Source organism: Artemia sp. Qi Xiang Cuo, chromosome 17 (genome assembly GCF_049724085.1).
Source record: "Artemia sp. Qi Xiang Cuo chromosome 17, ASM4972408v1, whole genome shotgun sequence".
Classification (NCBI taxonomy): Eukaryota; Metazoa; Arthropoda; class Branchiopoda; order Anostraca; family Artemiidae; genus Artemia; species Artemia sp. Qi Xiang Cuo.
Genome location: NC_142810.1, coordinates 10,876,991 through 10,896,622, shown reverse-complemented (window position 1 = coordinate 10,896,622; position 19,632 = coordinate 10,876,991). Strand labels below are relative to the sequence as shown.

The 19,632-nt window shown below is 35.6% G+C and overlaps 1 protein-coding gene across 2 annotated transcripts in view; it reads left to right on the top strand.

Annotated features, from left to right (window-relative positions):
- Nucleotides 1-19,632, top strand: part of LOC148941882 (putative sodium-coupled neutral amino acid transporter 12) — a 68,161-nt gene that overhangs the window by 27,532 nt on the left and 20,997 nt on the right. For both annotated transcript variants that reach the window (XM_089103730.1, XM_089103731.1), the window contains exons 3-4: nt 4,410-4,557; nt 10,218-10,406. In XM_089103730.1, the coding sequence (XP_088959856.1) occupies nt 4,410-4,557; nt 10,218-10,406 (337 nt within the window). The remainder of the gene's footprint in view (nt 1-4,409; nt 4,558-10,217; nt 10,407-19,632) is intronic.

Here is a 19,632-nt window from a genome sequence, read left to right as displayed (position 1 = left end):
GTGTTCATTTTGTCTATGATCGCAGTATTTTACGAGTTTCTGACACAGTTTTCAACGATCTGAAGGCCTGGAACATGGAGGCATGGTCAGGTTACTTTTTTGAAAGGATCAAGAGCTGTTAGGATGTTTCTTTTGTCTATGATAGCAGTATTTTACGAGTTTCTGACACAGTTTTCAACGATCTGAAGGCCTGGAACATGGAGGCATGGTCAGGTTACTTTTTTGAAAGGATCAAGAGCTGTTATGATGTTCCTTTTGTCTATGATATCATTATTTTACGAGTGTCTGACAAAGTTTTAAAAGATATGAATGCCTGGAACATGGAGGCCTTGTAATTTTTATTTTTTTTTGAAAGTATAAAGAGCTTTGCGGTTTTTACTTTTGTCTGTTATATATGTAGTTAAATAGTGTCTGACACAGTTTTCAACGATCTGTAGGCCTGGAACTTGGATGCATGGTAAGGTTAATTTTTTTGAAAGGATCAAGAGCTGTTAGGATGTTTCTTTTGTCTATGATAGCAGTATTTTACGAGTTTCTGACACAGTTTTCAACGATCTGAAGGCCTGGAACATGGAGGCATGGTCAGTTTACTTTTTTTGAAATGATCAAGAGCTTTTAGGTTGTTTCTTTTGTCTATGATAGCAGTTTTTTACGAGTTTCTGACACGGTTTTCAACGATCTGAAGGCCTGGAACATGGATGCATGGTCATGTTAATTTTTTTTGAATGGATCAAGAGCTGTAATGGTGTTCCTTTTGTCTATGATAGCAGTATTTTACGAGTTTCTGACACAGTTTTCAACGATCTGAAGGCCTGGAACATGGAGGCATGGTCAGGTTACTTTTTTGAAAGGATCAAGAGCTGTTAGGATGTTTCTTTTGTCTATGATAGCAGTATTTTACGAGTTTCTGACACAGTTTTCAACGATCTGAAGGCCTGGAACATGGAGGCATGGTCAGGTTACTTTTTTTTGAATGGATCAAGAGCTGTTATGATGTTCCTTTTGTCTATGATAGCAGTATTTTACGTGCGTCTGACACAGTTTTCAACGATCTGAAGGCCTGGAACATGGAGGCATGGTAATGTTACTTTTTTTTGAAAGTAAAAATTGAGGTAATGATTTTAATTTTTTATATGATAGAAGTATGTTACTAGTTTATGACACAGTTTTCAACGATCTGAAGGCCTGGAACATGGAGGCATGGTCAGGTTACTTTTTTGAAAGGATCAAGAGCTGTTATGATGTTTCTTTTGTCTATGATAGCAGTATTTTACGAGTTTCTGACACAGTTTTCAACGATCTGAAGGCCTTGAAAATTGAGGCATGGTAATGTTACATTTTTTTGAATTGAACAATAGCTTTTATGGTGTTCATTTTGTCTATGATAGCAGTATTTTACGAGTTTCTGACAAAGTTTTAAACGTTATGAAGGCCTGGAACATGGAGGCATGGTCAGGTTACTTTTTTTTGAAAGGATCAAGAGCTGTTATGATGTTCCTTTTGTCTATGATAGCAGTATTTTACGAGTTTCTGACACAGTTTTCAACGATCTGAAGGCCTGGAACATGGAGGCATGGTCAGGTTACTTTTTCTTTGGAAGGACCAAGAGGAATTGGTATGTTTAAGATTTGCAGTCTAACACAATGAAATTATACGAAACTTTGGAGAAGTCTTACAACATCTGAATGACTAAGAGCCGTTAGGATGTTCCTTTGTTCTAACGCAGTGGCATTTTATGAGTTTCTAACACAGTTTTCAACGATCTGAAGGCCTGGAACATGGAGGCATGGTCAGGTTACTTTTTCTTTGGAAGGACCAAGAGGAATTTGTATGTTTAAGATTTGCAGTCTAACACAATGAAATTATACGAAACTTTGGAGAAGTCTTACAACATCTGAATGACTAAGAGCCGTTAGGATGTTCCTTTGTTCTAACGCAGTGGCATTTTATGAGTTTCTAACACAGTTTTCAACGATCTGAAGGCCTGGAACATGGAGGCATGGTCAGGTTACTTTTTTTGAAAGGATCAAGAGCTGTTAGGATGTTTCTTTTGTTAGGATGTTTCTAGATGGCGGGACTTTATATGGAAACAAAAATTCATATGCCAAACGAGTGGCATTCTCGAGCCGAATTGGGAAGGGTTTTCTATGTCAAATGACACGCAACAATAGGATAAAAATCGGATCTTATTGTTGGTATATGCAAAGGCCCAGCAAAGGCTTCTTAAAAATTTAATTTCAGTGTTATACTTTTTATTTCACTTAAATTCATGTTTGACGGCTTTCAATTCTTTTCTTTTAATTCCCAGAAATCTCTTTTTATAATTAACTGACATTTTTCATGGAAAGAAAAGTGAGATTCAAAAATTTGTATTTTGACAATCATCCATTTTTGCATTCTTTTACTGGCTCAAAACCTGACATAGCCTAACAATAACATGGCAGTTTTTTTTTTTTTTTTTTTTTTTTTTTTTTTTTTTTTTTTTTTTTTTTTTTACTGAAATTTTTCTGAGTACATAAATCACCCTATTTTAAGATTATTCTTAAATTGAAGCCTTTTTTAAGACATATTTGTTCAGGCCTTCAGATCGTTTTCAACGATCTGAAGGCCTGGAACATGGAGGCACGGTCTGGTTACTTTTTTTTGAAAGGATCAAGAGCTGTTATGATGTTCCTTTTTTATATGATAGCTGTATTTTACGAGTTTCTGACACAGTTTTTAGGGTTCTGCTGGCCCAAAAGGTGTAGGCATGGTCAACTCTTATATGTTCCTTGGTCGTTCTTTTGGTCTAATGCAATGACTAGTATTAACCCTGTAATATCCGTGCTTTCTGCTGTCTGACAGAAAACTGTTTTCTCTTATCAGTTTTCTTTCTTTCCTTGACATTTTGGATCCTCATTCTCATCTTCTTTCTTTCTGATTCTCTTTGTTTTTCATCTTAAACTGTACATTTTCTTGTTTTATATGTTTTTTTTCTTTTTACATCTTATTTTCCTTTAATGTTAAATTAAATCCCAAGTTCCAGCGTGTTGCTTTTTGTAAAAATTTTGTTTCTAATATTGAAACCCTTTTGAGTGTTAATGACCTCTATGAGGAATGCAGGGACGAACGCAGGAGGGGGTCTTGCGACTTCCCCACAAATTGCAAATTTTCCAAATTTCAGGGCCTTCTTAATCAAATTACCAAATAATTTTTTTCATTGTTTCCCCGCCCCTCCCTAAAAAAAATGTTCCTTGTGTGGCTGCGAAGAAGGGAGGGGGTTTTCGTTCTTGGATTCATACCATCCGCCAGGAAAGGTTGTTGGACCTCAATCAATCTTGTGGGAAGTCAGAGTAGTACCTTTTGAGGATTCGAAGCTGATCATACTTTGTGGGGGAGGGAGAGGTGTCCTAAATTCTTATCATCAGGGAACAAGGTGAAGGGTTTATCATATCGCGACCGCCATTAATGGAAAGGAAGAGTAAAATGGAGTACTTGTCAACACGAATTTTATGCAGAAGAAGTTTAATAAAGTAACAAACAAAAAATGAGCCACAAGAGCTGGTCAAGCCAACCAAAACTTGAATTCTGGAAAATTGCTCAAATCAATAATTTGAGTCTCAACATTGTCAAACTGGCAGGATTCAAAAAGTTAACATTTTTGCCAGAAAAGCGTCAAATATTTTTCTAATTTTTAGCTAAAATTTAGATTAACTATTTGGTGTCAAAACAATAACAAATAACTAGACAAGTACTGTCAATTGCAAAAGCTGTGACACATGGGCCGCAGCTGCCAAACAGTATTTACGATTATGTTTCATGGGCGAAAAGTGGCATATTCCATTTCGCAAATATTCTTGAGTTTTTTGGGTTTTCTTGAGTTATTCCTTTCCCGAAGGAAAAAAACCGGCCTTTACCCCTGGTCATCGTTTTTACTGTTCACACTGTCTTCACATTGCCCTTATAAAGACTAGTAGGCCTGTGCTGACGCCCTGTGAAGTATAGCAGCAACTTTAACCCTTGGGCTGCAGTTGTGAAGCAACATTTGCAACTATGTTTCCTGTGTAAAAACTTCTGTGTTCTTTTTCACTTCTTACTCTGCTGCAAAACTAAACAACCTCAGTCTTATGTACACGAAGCTACGGTAAAAGTGCAGAAACTAAAAGGCTCAAAATATTGCTTTTGAGCATTTGAAAAATTTCAGGGTTTATTTTAAATCAGATATTCTACAAATGGCAATATTCTGGAAGTTATTATACCATCAAATTAAAAAAAAATGGATTTCAGGGAAGTGACGACCTATTTATGTCGTTGTGGTTTTTTACCTCGCCAGATTTGAATTTTAAGCTCACCCTTTAACATAAAAAAATGCAGATAACTTTTTAGGAGGGAAACCTAACAGAGTTTGATTTAGATTTTGTGTTTTTCAGCTATGTCACCCTGACCTTTGTTATTGAGTCAATGGCTGTGGCAAATGCAGTTCTAAGAAAAAGAAGACGCCTGGGAGAAGAAAAGGATGATGTTGTACAATCACAGGCCAGTGTAAACAGTGTTGGCACATCGCAGCCACAGGATTTAGTAAGCTTTAACCCAAATATTTCCAAAACGCTTTGAAAGTTTTACATCTTTATGAATGTCAACTATTATGAATCTGAATAATTTCTTCTTCTTCACTGAGGTAGTTCACCATGTGAAAGAAAGTAAATGAGAAGCACAGGAATCTAAATTCATACTTTGTTGGGGTCGAAATATTTCAGTGGTAGTGTTAGTACGTCATGGTTGCCATATGCACACCTTAGATTTGAATACTTCTTTTTCGAAGAAGGGGAAAAAATGTTGGCTCTAAGTTAATTGTAGACTTTTTTCAGTGATTAAAAAAAAAATTACATGACATCATGTCATGTCACCAAAAATTACATGTCATGATGACATTTAACATTGTCAACATGAATCTTTAATTTTTTTTGCCTCCCTGACAAATTTCCCTTAACAATATTAAATTTTGCTGCAACTTATTTATCACAAATTGTAAGTATACAAAACAGGGTTTGTAAATTAACGGAGCTTTCTTTTTAAAAAAATGTAGTAAAATAATTAAATCCACAGCAAAATATCTCTTAAATTTAATAAAATTTTACAAAATCTCCTGCAGAGTGTACTGTAAATAGTAGGTATTTTGAGTAGACTTCGATCAAATTGACAAATCACATGTTTTTTTTTTTGTAAAACTAATATTGCAAATCTACTAATTTCCCGAAAAATCACGAAAAATAGGAACCGTTATAACATTTGGTGTTTTTCTATAAAGATTAGAACGATTCTTAAGCCCCCCACTGTTACCTGTTGGTAAAATGTAAAAAAAAAATTATTGTATTAGTATGACATTAAAGAATTTAGGAAACCAATAAAGGAACTTAGGCATACAAACAAGCTATAGAAAATAGGTTGACAAACTCTTTGATCCAATCTTACGCTTCTCATTGTCCAATAATATTTATATATGTATTAATAATAATCAATAGTAAATTAAAAATAAATAATTAATAATAATATATGGGAATTCTTTCTCTTTTTAAATCCCTTGTTAAGATTTATCATGAAGGTAGGAGCCTCATTCAAAAATCAATTGCTCATAAGCTATCCTGTTATTTGATCTTGAATCCTTGTGTACTCTGAGTACATGTTGTAATTTTTCAGCTCCATGGTGACCCCCCTGAGCCCTTTAGTACTCTATTGCCTATTACCTCTGATTGAACTATTAATAAGTATCACCTTTATTTGCATAATATTTTTTTCTGGATAATATTCAGATTTTACATGCTTATTTGACCCCTGGCAGTTCTGTAGTTCGTCAGCCTTTAATAGAACCTGAGAGGTCGCGTTTTTCGCTACGGCATAGTATTAAATATTATGGGAATAAATTTTCTAGTTTCGTAGATTTGAATAAATCCCTGGTTAATAATAAAATTAGTTTAAAAATTCAATTAATTCGTTGCTATTAATTTAACCTGAACTATGGGGTGGAGGCTCCTCATTTCATTTGTTATTTGTTTTTCCAATTTATTGAATTTTTTGTTAGCATGGTTATTTCAAATCCGTTTTGTTTTGTGTTACCATGTGGAGAGTTGAAGGGTCATCTTTCTATTTTGGTATTTGGATATAGTTTTATTGATTTATTGTTGAGTTTACCACACACGAGTTAACCTCACTGCGAGTCATTAATTTAATAGTTCTGTGATAAAGTTTTTTTTATTGATTATTAAAGAACTTTAAATTACTGATGGAGTAAAATGGAGTAAACTCATTTTACTCCTTCCGTCTGGTAAGATTTCAGGGCTGTGACTGCGAGCTATACTGTATGGAACATAATATCTGGATCACCTCAAAGGTGTACTCATTTAGGTGGTTAAAAAATTTGATTTTTTTAGATAAAAAAAAAAAAATTATCTCTTTTTCTTATTTTTCTCTTTATGTTACCCTTTTTTTGTTACTGTCTTTGATTTCTTTAATTTTTTTACTCGTTTTTTCTTTTTTTTTCTTTCTCTTACGTTCTTTTCATTACGCTCTTTACTCTATAATTTTTTGCTCTCTTTCTGAGTCAGTGTCAATAGTGTTTAATTAACTTGTGAATCTTCTTTCTCTACAGGCCAAAGAGCCTTCATGGGGATTAGTACTATGCATTTATGGTATGTTTAGTGTATTGGTAATAAATCTGATCTAATCTTCATATGTTAAACAAGTTCTTAGCTGTTAAGTTTAAAGTCTCGTGGTCTTGTGGATTGTAAATAGTGGGTATTGAACGAGAGAAATAAAAAGGATATTTCTAACAAATTTGCAGACCTTACCAACCCACGAAGGAGGAGTGCGAAATTTATGGCATATTATACTCTGAACACATCTTCTGCATGGACTGGGTTCTGATTCTAGACTGAGAAACGAAAGACTGTGGGAAACTTGTTGGAAACTGGCTCTGGTGTCGAAAAAAGCTCAGCAATGCCATCTAGCGTTTGGCGTTTGCTGGCATTTTTTCAAGCTTCTTAATTCTATTTTTCAGACCAAACACTTATTACTAGACTAATTTTGCCTAATCACATGATTTTTACTTTATTATTACAATGAAAAAGGCCAAGAAACGCCAAATGCTAGATGGCGTGGCTCTTTTCTTGACACTAGTGCCAGTTTCTACTCATGTAAATGGCCTATAATCTTTGGGGCAAACTACAAGCAATGATGCTATAGCCAACTTAAATAAGATACTCATTGCAGAACGCAGAAGAAGGTTCCTGACCCAGAAGGCCATTGACCAAATCAAAGAGTTCCTTAGGAATCATGACTTACTTTTGAATATCAAATCAGACTCGATGAGAACTCTGATGGAATACCGTAAGTCTAAAAAAAAAGTATGTGACTGCCAGAAGTAAGCATAAACTAGAGCAATCATAGAAGAAACTGCTTTGGTGGATTTCATCAGATATGCTTGAAAGACTGCAAAAACTATAAAAGGGTTTTCAAAAAAAACATCCAACAGACCGCCTTTTCTATGACTCACCAGCAGCCTTCTGCTGACATATGTTGTTGTACTGGTGTCATATTCGAGGCTAACCAGATGGTCTGCCAACAAGCAGTCAATTTTAAGAAAAATGTCCGATTTCAGTTTTCAGCTAATCGAAATTTCAGATTTCAGCACGTTAGAGTTCAGAGTAAATATCTTAAAGATCACCTGCTGACACTCAAGTAGAAAAGTAATGATACACATCATCGTACTGGCTTAAAAGGTTGCCAGTCGGCGTTTGACTACAAAATCGTCAAATTTAAAAAAAAAAACGTCAAAATTTGCTTCGTCCAAATCTCACATCTCCGAATGTAAAATTGTAGGTTCTCAAATTTCAGAGAAGACACCTGACAGATCACCTGCTGCGTGACACACAAGTAGACCTCTATTGAGATATTTCCTTCTACTTGTGTCGTATTGAAAAGGCTAACCAGCTATGTGACTTTTGCCAACAAGCTCGTCAATGTAGCCAAAAACCTGTTTGAAAATTGATGCAAAACGGTTTAAAGTTCTGGAAATAGGACTGTAGAGCCCTAAGAACATTTCTAGTGAAATTTCAGTGCTTTCTGGAAGGTATTCCTTAGGCATGCGGTTTGAAATGTTTGTTTCGAGAGTCTCACTTCAAAACTAGGAGGTGTGACACTACTGAAACATTAAAAAAAATTCTCGAATTTTACGATCTCACGGTTCACAGGAGTTTAGTAAGGTTGTGGTCTGTCCACGTTTATATGGATACTTTTAATGGACTGTGTCCTAAGGAGCACAGCAAAGGCAATGGGAGAATACGGAATCAGATGGTGAAGTAAAACTTTACTGATTATGCTGATGATCTATGATGAAAGTGAAAGCAAAATGGATGAATTTTAGAGGTTTTACGATTTTAGGGTGCAAGAATAGGTTTAAAAATTAATGTTCAGAAGAATAAATCGTTAAGACTGGAAATAAGGGAAACTGAAGAGGTGAGGCTGGGTAACGAGAAGATCGGTCTAGTAGATAGCTTCACTTACCTAGGTAACACTATTAGTAAAGACACAGTGACGATGTTAAAAGTAGAATAGCCAAGGCCCAGGGAGTTTTTTCACAGTTGGAAAAAGTTTGCAAGAATAGGATGATAAGTCTGTGAACCAAGATTAGAATATTGGAAGCTACACTGATAATAGTGATCAAGTGTGGCTCTAAAGCGTGGGTGCTCCGTAAAGCGGAGGAGACTTTTGCTATATGTTTCCAGATAAATTGCCTGCGGATTGTTTTGGGCACCTGGCGGACTGACCGTATCTCAAACGATAAGCTGTACAAAAAAATGTGATTCATTACTGCTTTCTAGAGCTGTAATGAGAGAAAGGATTTGATAGCTGGGACACGTTGCTATGGGTGGCTTCTTAAAACGGAGGAGGATTTGCTAGATGTTTCCCACAAAAAATTGCTTACGGATTGTTTTGGGCACCCGGCTAACTGACCGTATCTCAAATAGTAAGCTATACAACAAATATGGTTCGATCCTGCTTTCTAGGGCTTTAATGAGAGAAAGGATGAGATGGCTGGAACACGCTCTGTGGATGAAAGATTGTCAAAGATTGTGCTTGTTGGCCCAAACGAAAAGCAGGTTGTCCCCAATTGGGGTGGGATGATGTCGTATAGAAATATTTAAGGGAAATGGGAATTTTGGGGGATGATGTAAAGAGGGAAGCTTTGAACAGATTAGCATGGAGGGGAGGGGCGTGCGTGGCTGTGTTGGTCTCGGACGGCTTCGTGCTGCGGTCAGTTGTTAGTAGTAGTAGTAGTTTTGCATACAGTTAAGGAGAATTAAGGGAGAGGGCTTAGGCTTATTTGATGCTAGCGTGCCAGTTGCGTAACTTTTTTATAGTAGCCTCTTTGAGAAAAGTATTGCACTGACAATAAAAACATTAACGAAATGCACCTAATATTGATCCTCCCACTCACGAAGATGAACAAAATACATGCAAAAAAGGAAGACACTGGCATCTTCTTTAAGTGTTTGGGGTCTCATAAATCCCATTCAACCTTTTACCTGAGTGTATTTACTCCCTACCTGTTCAGGATTAAGTTTTTAGATGAAGGAAAAAAGGACAGGGATTACTACCTTATCACTATGTGTAGGTACAAGAACACGTGCAAATAGGAACCTGAAACCAGGTTTAAAGTGCATAAATTCTACTGCTAATATTAAGGTAAATAATGGCTTCTTGGACAATATTGTTTTGAAAATTTAATCGAACTGATATAACAAGTGAAAGAAAAGGAATGGGAAAAATATTTACACGCCCTCCTCTGCGCCACTGGTCACCACACTAAGCCAAATAGTACAACTTTTTACCTCAACACCTCTAGTAAATAAACCACTGTTTAATTTGACAAGTCATTTAACCATGCTATGGTAAATAATTCAGTTTTTTTAAATGTGGTGACGTCATTTTACCGGCATTGCGAAACCCATTTCGCTGGGTTCACACCCGACTGTAGCAACACGCTGCAGGGCCAACGCAAGGACTTCAGTAGTCAAGAAGTGTCTTTAATTCGATATAATACAATACCAGTACTGCTGTAGCTGCTGTTCGGAGTGGTCGCAATGGTGTTTGGAATGTGATCGTGTCTGATATGCGTTTATTTATCCTATATGTCGAAATTTATTTCGAATCTTTATTTTTTGTTCTCATTTTTTTTTTAGTATGAGACTGAAGCAATACCAAGAAAAAAACCTTTATCGCCAGGAAGCTCACCCAGACACCTACCAACTGTAGAGACAGCAAGCCATAACATTGTTGATATAAATGAAATTGAGCCTCTTTTAACTAGTGATGCTAGGGCTGAAGAAGAGGATGATAGTATCTGTGAAATTGTTGATACCGTAGAAATGGTCAGTTTTCTCTCTTACTTTATTGTCTTGTGTTTACCGCTATTATTTTCTTTATATTCTTATCTTAATCTTTTGTTGACGCTGACGATGAATAAGTCGTAATTTTATAATCTCCGTCTTCTATAAATACACAAATGATTTCTTCTTCTTCTTTTTTGGATTAAAATGAAGACGCTTTTGCATAATCTCATCACTGGAATAAAATGTCGAGGTTACAGTTGGGTACTGTAGCTGAGTTAGAACTCTTGGTCCCATATTACCAAGCTGAGTTAAAAGGGTAGTCCAGGAAAGAACGAGCCCTAACCCATAATAACAAAAATTTTAAAACGCCCTTAAACTGTCAATTGAGATTTGGTATTCGAAGCTGATTCAAGAACGGTAACTATTATTTCAATTAATCTTAATGGTAAAAGTTTTTTTGCGAAAACAAACCTATAGAAAAACAAAACGGCCCGAAACCCCACAAAAATGGCATGAAAGCTGTCCGACTGGAGTTTTCATAGCCGAAAACCACATATAGGGGAACTACAAGCCTCCATCCTGAATAAACAGGAAATATTTTTTTTCTCATGGGAAGTAGTGATGTATCTCCTTGTTATTTCGCCACTAGTGCGCCACTGAAGCATTATGTAGAGATGTTCGAAGGCAATTGCTCCGTTTGAAAGAAATTTGCTCCAATTTCTTTCAATTGCTAATTTGAAAGAAAATTGCTCCGTCAAGTATCTTTTGTAATTAGCAAAAATTAATGTTAAAATAAAATACATTTTTGATAAAAACTCTAACACAGATAAAACTTACAAATCTGATACACTTATCTTTGGACAAGGAGTGTCATTGATTCCGTTACTTAATGTTCTTAATTGTAATCACGTTCACTTTTTAAATGACTTCATATATAGTGTCACGATTGCCCTCGTAGGAGCTACCTAGTATTGAACGGAACCTAGCCCATAGTAATCGAAAATTCAAAACGAATTTAAAAAAAAATATGAATTGGCAAGGCTCGTCATTTGAATCTGATTCAGGAATGGTAACTGTCATTTTGATTAATCTTAATGACAAAAGTTCATTTTGAAAACTAATTTGTGGGAAGTTTAAAAAATAACTTCAATGTTTCAGGAGTCATTCTTACAGAATTAGGACACATTCGAACTTTAGTGTAAAGAGCGAGGTGTTGAGGAGGGGGCAATCCCTCTCATATAAGTAATAATTTCCGTTTGTTTTAAGTTTTAATGGTGCTCCTTACTTTCAGTTGAAAAAACTTGTTTTTTACTATTGGTCACTTAAAAAGGGCCTTAGAACTTATAATTCATGTTCAGATGAGCCCTCTCCCGATGTTCTAGGACTATTGGATCAATATGATAACCCCTGGAGAAAAAAACAAAACAAAAACAAACAAATAAACATGCATCCATTATCTTTCTTCTAGCAAAAAATACAAAATTCCACATTTTTCCAGATAGGAGTTTGAAACCTTTGCAGCGGAATTCTTTGATACGCTAAATCCGACCATCGGATTTTAATTAACATCGGGGTGTTTCCTTCTTTTTTCGAAAATCAGGCAAATTTTCTTGGGCTCGTAGCCTTTGATAGGTAAGACTAAACTCAATGCACCTTAATACTTAGAATCAGCATAATAAGGCGATTCTTTTGATTAATCTGTTGGTATCACAATTCCAATATTTACAGTTTTGGCTACTATTGAGCCGGGTTGATTCTTACTCACAGTTTGTTGCCAAGAACTATTTGATTCGAAATATATAAGATTAATCAAGTTTAGTTTCACCCATCAAAAACTACGAGCCTGAGAAACTTTGGCTGATTTTTGAAATAGAGGGGGGGGGAACACCCCCTAAAACTCAAGAAATCTTAAAGAAAATCACAGCATCAGATTCAGCGTACCAGAGAACCCTAATGTAGAAGTTTCAAGCTTCTATATATAAAAATGCGGAATTTTGCTATTTTTTGCCAAAAGAAAGATCACGGATTCGTCTTTTTTTGGGGGAAGGGGGTGATCGTATCGAAATAATGGTCTTGGACGGTAGGGAGAGGGTCATTTGAACAAAATTAAAAGTTCCAATGCCCTTTTTAAGTGCGGAAGATGATTGGAGGGCAACTGGCTCCCTGCCACGCCCCTTTTTCCCTAAAGTTATCTGATCAAAATATTGATATAGCAATTTTGTTCAGCTTAGTTGAAAGATCAAATAACTCTGTCTTCAGGGATAAAATGACCCCCCACAGTCCATGGGAAGGGCCGGTAAGCTATAGAATTTGCCCATTGTTTACCTATAGTATTTGTTATTGGGAAGTATACAGAGATTTTTTGGGGGGGGGATTTGTACTTGGTGCTGATTTCCATAGGGAGAATTTTCCTTGGGGAGGGAAATTTCCAGGGGGTGAAATTGCTGGAAGTTTTACAGTGGAGGGATTTGACAGAATTCCTATATGAAATTTATTATTTGTCTTGCATTCTCTTTGCCACTCAATTTTGCATGTGGAGATGTTCCGGTGTTTTTTTTTTTCCACGTGTTTTGATCTCCGGGAAAAATTTTGGCGGAAAGGGGCATTTCCAGAGTGATTGAGAAACCGATTAGAAATTTAAGTCTTTTTCAAATGAAAGTGTTGCTAAGGAGAATTTTTCAGGCTGAATCGTTCGCAAGAAATTTTACGAGGAGGTAGGAGGTGCACTTTAGGTTGGATGAAATTTCCACAGAGGAGCTTGCGACGAGGGGGGGGGTACATTTCATGGAAGGTGAACCATATTTACTGGCATTATTTGAAAAACGATCAGAAATTAAATGTGTAAAAAAAAGTTTTTTTTTAACTGAAAGTAAGAAGCAACATTAAACTAAAAACGAACATAAATTATTTTGCATATGACAGGTTGCCCCTTCCTCAATACCTTGCTCTTTACACTAAAATTTGGCTGTTTGCCCTAATTTTTTAAGAACGGCTACTGAAATGTAGTTTCATTAGAATAGGAAGTTTTTTTTTCAGTGCTAACAGCTTTAGCGTAAAGAGCTAGGTATTGAGTAGGGAGCAACCCTTTATATACGGAATAATTTCTGTTCGTTTTTGAGTTTTAATGTTGCTTCTTACTTTCAATTAAAAGAACTTTTTGTTTGTTTTTTTGTTAATGTAAAGAATGACGTGGCTCCTATGTACTACTAGCAAAGAGCAACTTACTATTAGAAATATCCTGGATTTATAGTGGCCCCCTCTCCAATCACATTGTAGCTGATAACGTCTAAATAATATGCAGTTACCCTAGCGCAGTAGTAATGGACCTCTCCTTCAGTAAAAGGGAATGTGACTGCAGTCCACTCTACGGTAACGATTTTGTTCTTTGTCCCAATTGTAGCCGAATGCTCTGTTTTTGACAAAAAGTGCATTTTTTTTGGGTGGAACAGCAGTTAATGAAAATGTGGTTTGTTCTTTACTAGGTTCTTGCTAAGAAAAGGCCAAGGCTTTTTTGTGTATGATATAAATAAATTAACACTATGTTTTTATCATATATCTCATCATCATGGATGACGTTCATTCTTGATGCATTGGTTTACGAATATTACAATGAACGTAAAAAACAGATATCGAAAGAGGAAGTATTTCCAAAAAGAATAAGAATATTAAGGTGAGGATTTCAGTGGATATTGAGGGTAGTGTTGAACTAAAGCAAAAGACACTATGTGCATCCAGTATGTCCAAAGGGTGTATGTTCAGCATCTAAGGACTGTATAGAAGTATTTAGTTAAAACTTCTAGCAAAATTTTGAACTAAATTAAATCCTGTATCTCAATCTAATTGTCTAGGTACGTTACAGAATTATGCGCTAAGATGGTTATGCCATGTTTTTGTCTTGAAAGACCTTCTTGGCTAAAAGTGATAGTGCTAAAATTATGGTTGCCTCCTTAGGGGCAACCTAGTAAAGAGTGAACTCTAGCCCATGGTAACTGAAAATTTAAAAACACGCTTGCAAAACAAAACTGTCAAGTGAGACAGAATGACCATTTGGACCTAATTCGGGAATGGTGACTGCTCTTAATTATTTCGATTGCTTTTAATGATAAAAATTCCGGGGAGAAAAATTAACTAATGGGAGTTTCGAAAAATTGTCTGAAACCCCACAAAAATGACATCAGATCAAAAATTGCTCTATTGAAAACACCTTGTCTAAAAACCCAATTTAGGAGAATTCAATCAATCAATCAATCATTTATTACCCACAACTAACAAAAAGTAGTACAAGTGGAGTACATAATAATAAAAAAAGAAAAACAAAACAAAAAAAAAACTCAGCAAACACTAGCAATTAAATTAAACTACGAAAAGAACTGTAAAAGACCGTGGTCAGGGCCAAATTTACAAAATGCATCTGCAGAAAGCTTTTTGTGTAGGACACCGAGCTTTTGAGTTACATCCGTAACATAAAAATTATTAACTAGATACCGATTTCTAGTCCAAGGTGTCATAGACAGAAGAAATTGGCAAAACTTGAAATATGTAACATTAATCTTATTCAAATCCTTTAGAATAGAATGAACACCCAAAAAATACAGTAAAGACTAATCAGAAAAGGTCAGAAATAAGTACCCAAGAGCTATCCTGTTATGTATACCACGGTTTGCTATAATTTTGAATAACTGAACTTAATTTTTTCTTTCTGAATCAGCAACAGTCTGTTTACGGAAGAGAGTTAGAGAATTAGAAACAGTAATACCAAGCCACCGAAAGGAAGAGACAGAAAGTACAGAAAATTCATTACATACCAGAGAAGTAGATGAAGACATATTATAAGATAAGAATTCACACTTGTCAAGATTCAAGGATAGACCAATATCTAGGAAAGACTGAGAAACTAAGGAAACCATCGCAGAAAGAGCAGACTTAGTACGACTAATCAACAGAATGTCATCAGCATAGGCAATGTAAGAAACATCAGTAGAACCGGTAAAATAATCGCCAGAGACATTTTACAGAACAGTATAGAGACATCTATAGAAAATGATATGTCATGAAACACCTCCCTGTAAAACGTAAAAAACTAATTTGATAGTTGTATCTGTAGAAGATTTCGAGTTTAGGTAAGCCGTAGAATACCCAAACCGCAAATTGTCAGCAACAAAGAAATTAGTCACAGATGAAGCTAAATAAAAGAGAAACTGGCTGTGAAAAAAAGAATCAAAATCCTTTCAAAGATCAAGTGTACAGAGATATACGCCTTTACCCTTAGAAGAATTAGAAAGTAGAATAGAAGAAAGGATACGATGAGCATGTTGGCACCCCACACCAGGTCTGAAACCAAGTTGATTTTCACCAAAGAAAGAAATATTTCGAGTTAAATTAGGTAAAAGAATATACTCGAAGACCTTGCTAATATTGCAAGAAACACAAATTGGACGGTAAGAAGAGCAATCTGTTGGCAGTTTACCTCTTTTTAAAATTGAAGTCACGCTGCCACACAAAAAACTTTCCGGGACGACAGAAGACGCCAATCAAATCTGAAAAAAAAGCGCAGCATGTGATACAAGTTCAGCCCACAGGGGAGTTAGATGCTTTTTAGAGATACAACCAGCATCAATAGATTTCGACTTAAGATGATTCAAAGCATTCAAAACTTCACAACGCGATATAGGCAAAACAAAGCGCTGACTTAGAAATCTAGGGACAATTTTAACAAACGCTTCACCAAACTTTTTATGAACAGAATAATTCAAAACGGAAAAAATCTTCGAATAATATGCATGCCAAGAACTTGGTGGAATATCAACACTACTTACATCAGAATCGTCTGTTTTACTTGAATTAATTACATTCCTCCAATCCTTAGGCGAAGATGGAAAATCAAGCCCTCGGTATCGGACACTTTTTAGATACTTCTTAAATTCTAATTTAGTTTTCTGTTTAATAAAAAAAACATTACCAGACCTAGGCCGACCACAATCTGTCCAAATTTTTAGCCAAAATTTAGCTTTATTTTTACAGGCCTTAAGGTTAGGGTCAAGTGACCAAAGAGGCTTTTGAGTATTTTTTCGGATTCGCTTAACTGGGACAGAAATTTTTTCAGCTTCTTTCATAGCAGAGAGGATAGAATGATAATATCGGTCTATTTCATATTTAGCATAAATAAAATTCTGACTACACTGCAAAAGCTGATAAGGAACACAAATCGTACTTAAAAGTGAAGCCAAATTTATAAGATAAACAGAAAAATTCGCATCATTCCAAACAGGCTTATAAAACCATTTAGAACGTACACCATGACTCTTATAAATACTCCCAGAACAAACAAAAGACATTGATAAACAAAAAGATAGCGGAAGGTGATCAAGATCATTCTCGGCCAAATGAACCGTAACTGGCAACTAGACAAGAGCTGCAGAACAAATTGCGTAATCAATGTCTGAATTACTATCTGAATGATGAATATACATATAATCATGGGACTTCCGAACAATTTTATTAGCCGGGAGAGAATCAAAAAGCTGACCATTCCTTACATTATCAGAAACCAGATCAGTATTAAAATCACCAGCAATAACAAAATGCAACCCGTAATCCGATATCTTTTGAATTCAAGTTTTAAGACCATTACAAGCACAAGAGGAATTATGAAGTGAACGAATGGAAGGATCAATATATGGCAGATACACATTAATTTATACAACATTACCAACACGCACCGCAAGAAAAGTGTCATCTGAATGGAAAAGCGCAGGACTCGCACCAGAAATATTTTTTTTAAAAGTACAAGATAACTGCCAGAAGGGCGGCCATGCGTAATTTTAGCTGAACGCACAAAAACAACGTAATCACTGCTTCGTCTCAGAAAATTTTCGCTAAAGGCAGTCAGTAAATGTTCTTGGAGACAAACAACGTCGTAATTAACATACAGATCATCAATAAAAAAAGTCCTTGCCGCTCGTTCCATTAATATTAAATGAGACTATACTTATGTCAGGATTCATTTCTGAGAATAGACCTTATCAGTGATCTTCTTAATCACAGGGCATCGTAGGCTGTAAGAAGGATGAGATCCTCCACAATTGGCACATTTCGGAGATTCCGTACAACGATCACTGTTCGTAGATAAATGAGGTCCAGCACAACGAGTGCACTTGGGAGCGCTACTAGTACATGCACTTTCCAAGTGTCCAGGGGAACGACACTTGAAGCAACACTTTGGCAATTGCTTGAACTCATAAACACGGAAGTTTTCATACACAATCTTCACACCGTTTCGCAGAAATGATCCTTTAGTAATCGCGTCTGCAAATTCAAGCTTAACCGATTTGCTTGTTCCAAACCGACTAGAACCGATTATACCAAACTAGTTCCGTAGCATTTCAAGGTCAAAATCAGACGGGACTTCTCGAATAACACCAGCGTGTTTTTTAGATAAAACTTTCACACTAGAACCAGGTAGAGCTTCCTTTGCTGATTTGCAAAAATCTTTAGCTGCAGATTTCTCCATATTCACCGTCCACCGCTTTTTAGTCGCTTGCACTCTAGACACCAGCTGATGTCCAGAAATTGAATCTATTACTGATTTTCGCTTTAGCGGGTCACCATGCTCAGGTGGGGGATCGGAGATCAAAATTGTAGTATGCGTTTTACACTTGTAGGTTGGCTAATCACATGTATTTGAGGAAGTTCAGATTGTACGAATCAATCTTGGCAGAAACTAGCGAAATCGCTTGTTCAAGGCTCGTAAGCTTGGATGTGGCGTGTGTAAACGCTGTAGCAGAGATAACAGGGACTTCTGTTGGTCTTTTGATGACAAAACAAGGGAGCTGTTTTCCATCGGCATCACATTTCTTCATAAAGTCTATAATATCTTGCAGGTGACTGAGAATTGCATTAGTGCCCCTCCTGACAGGGGGATCATTTTCATTCACAAAACTCCAAACCTTTGGTTTCTTTGACTTAACAGTTTCTACATCTGTAAAAAAGTCCACCCCTTTCCGTAAAATAACGGCTTCATCAAAACCACTTAAATTTTCAAAAACAAAGTTCAACAACAGTGAATACAAAAGTTCGGAAACGCTCATCACATTATAAAGTCACTTCAAAAATAATTTAAACCAACACACGCGAAGTACAAGTGATGGTCAGGCGACGAGCGCTGATAGTAAATTAAGTTCATTAAAGATAAACTTGCCACACAGGTCTGTTTATAATCCAGGAGAAAACCATGAAAATCATTTGAAAATCACGCAGGGGAATTAGCTTTGTGTCCAAATGGCGTCAGATTGAAATTAAAACTGCACCATTGGGATTATCATACCTGAAAACCCCATACAGTAGAATTTCAGCCCCTAGGTTGAGCAACAAGGGAAACTGCTTTCGTCGGGAATTCAGCTATGTATCTCCTTTTCTTTCGACAGATTGAAAATTGACAACTTCTATAAATTCTATAAACTGGTCAATTCTATAATTGACAATTCTATAATTCTATAATTAACAAATTCTATAAACTGGTGTCAATTCTATAATTGACAAATTCTATAATTCTATAATTGACAAATTCTATAAACTGGTCAATTCTATAATTGACAAATTCTATAATTGACAAATTCTATAAACTGGTCAGTTCTATAATTGACAAATTCTATAAACAGGTGTCAATTCTATAATTGACAAATTCTATAAACGGGTGTCAATTCTATAATTGACAAATTCTATAAACTGGTTTTACGAACTTCTTTGTTCCTCTGGTAATTCATAATCTTGTTTTAAGAATTGGATTGTCAGTTGAAAAGACCTAACGCCATTTTCAACTTAGTCTATTAAAATGAACTACAGTAAATTGTCGAATAACCTTATTTAATTATTGTACTTTATTGAATATCATTACAGCAAAGAATGACCTCTGGTAATTCCACCGATTTTATGAAATTTATCTGGTAACTTCCTCTGTTACTTAGTATTTTGTAATCTTGTTTTAAGAATTGTTTTGTCTGTGTAAAACACCTTACCTCACGTTCAACTGCATTTGCTGCAATATATTTTTTTGAATCATCCTGTTGAATAATTAAATTATTTTGTTAATCTGTTATTCTGTTAAATAATTTTAGTATAATATTGAATTATTGTGTTCAATAAACTTGTTTAATAATTATTGTACTTCTTTTTATGCTCTCTTTGTTATTATCTCTCCGTGTGTTCAGATCTCTATCCAAATTATTTTCTTCATCTTCTCCATCCAAGGTGTTTCCTTTTTCTTCTC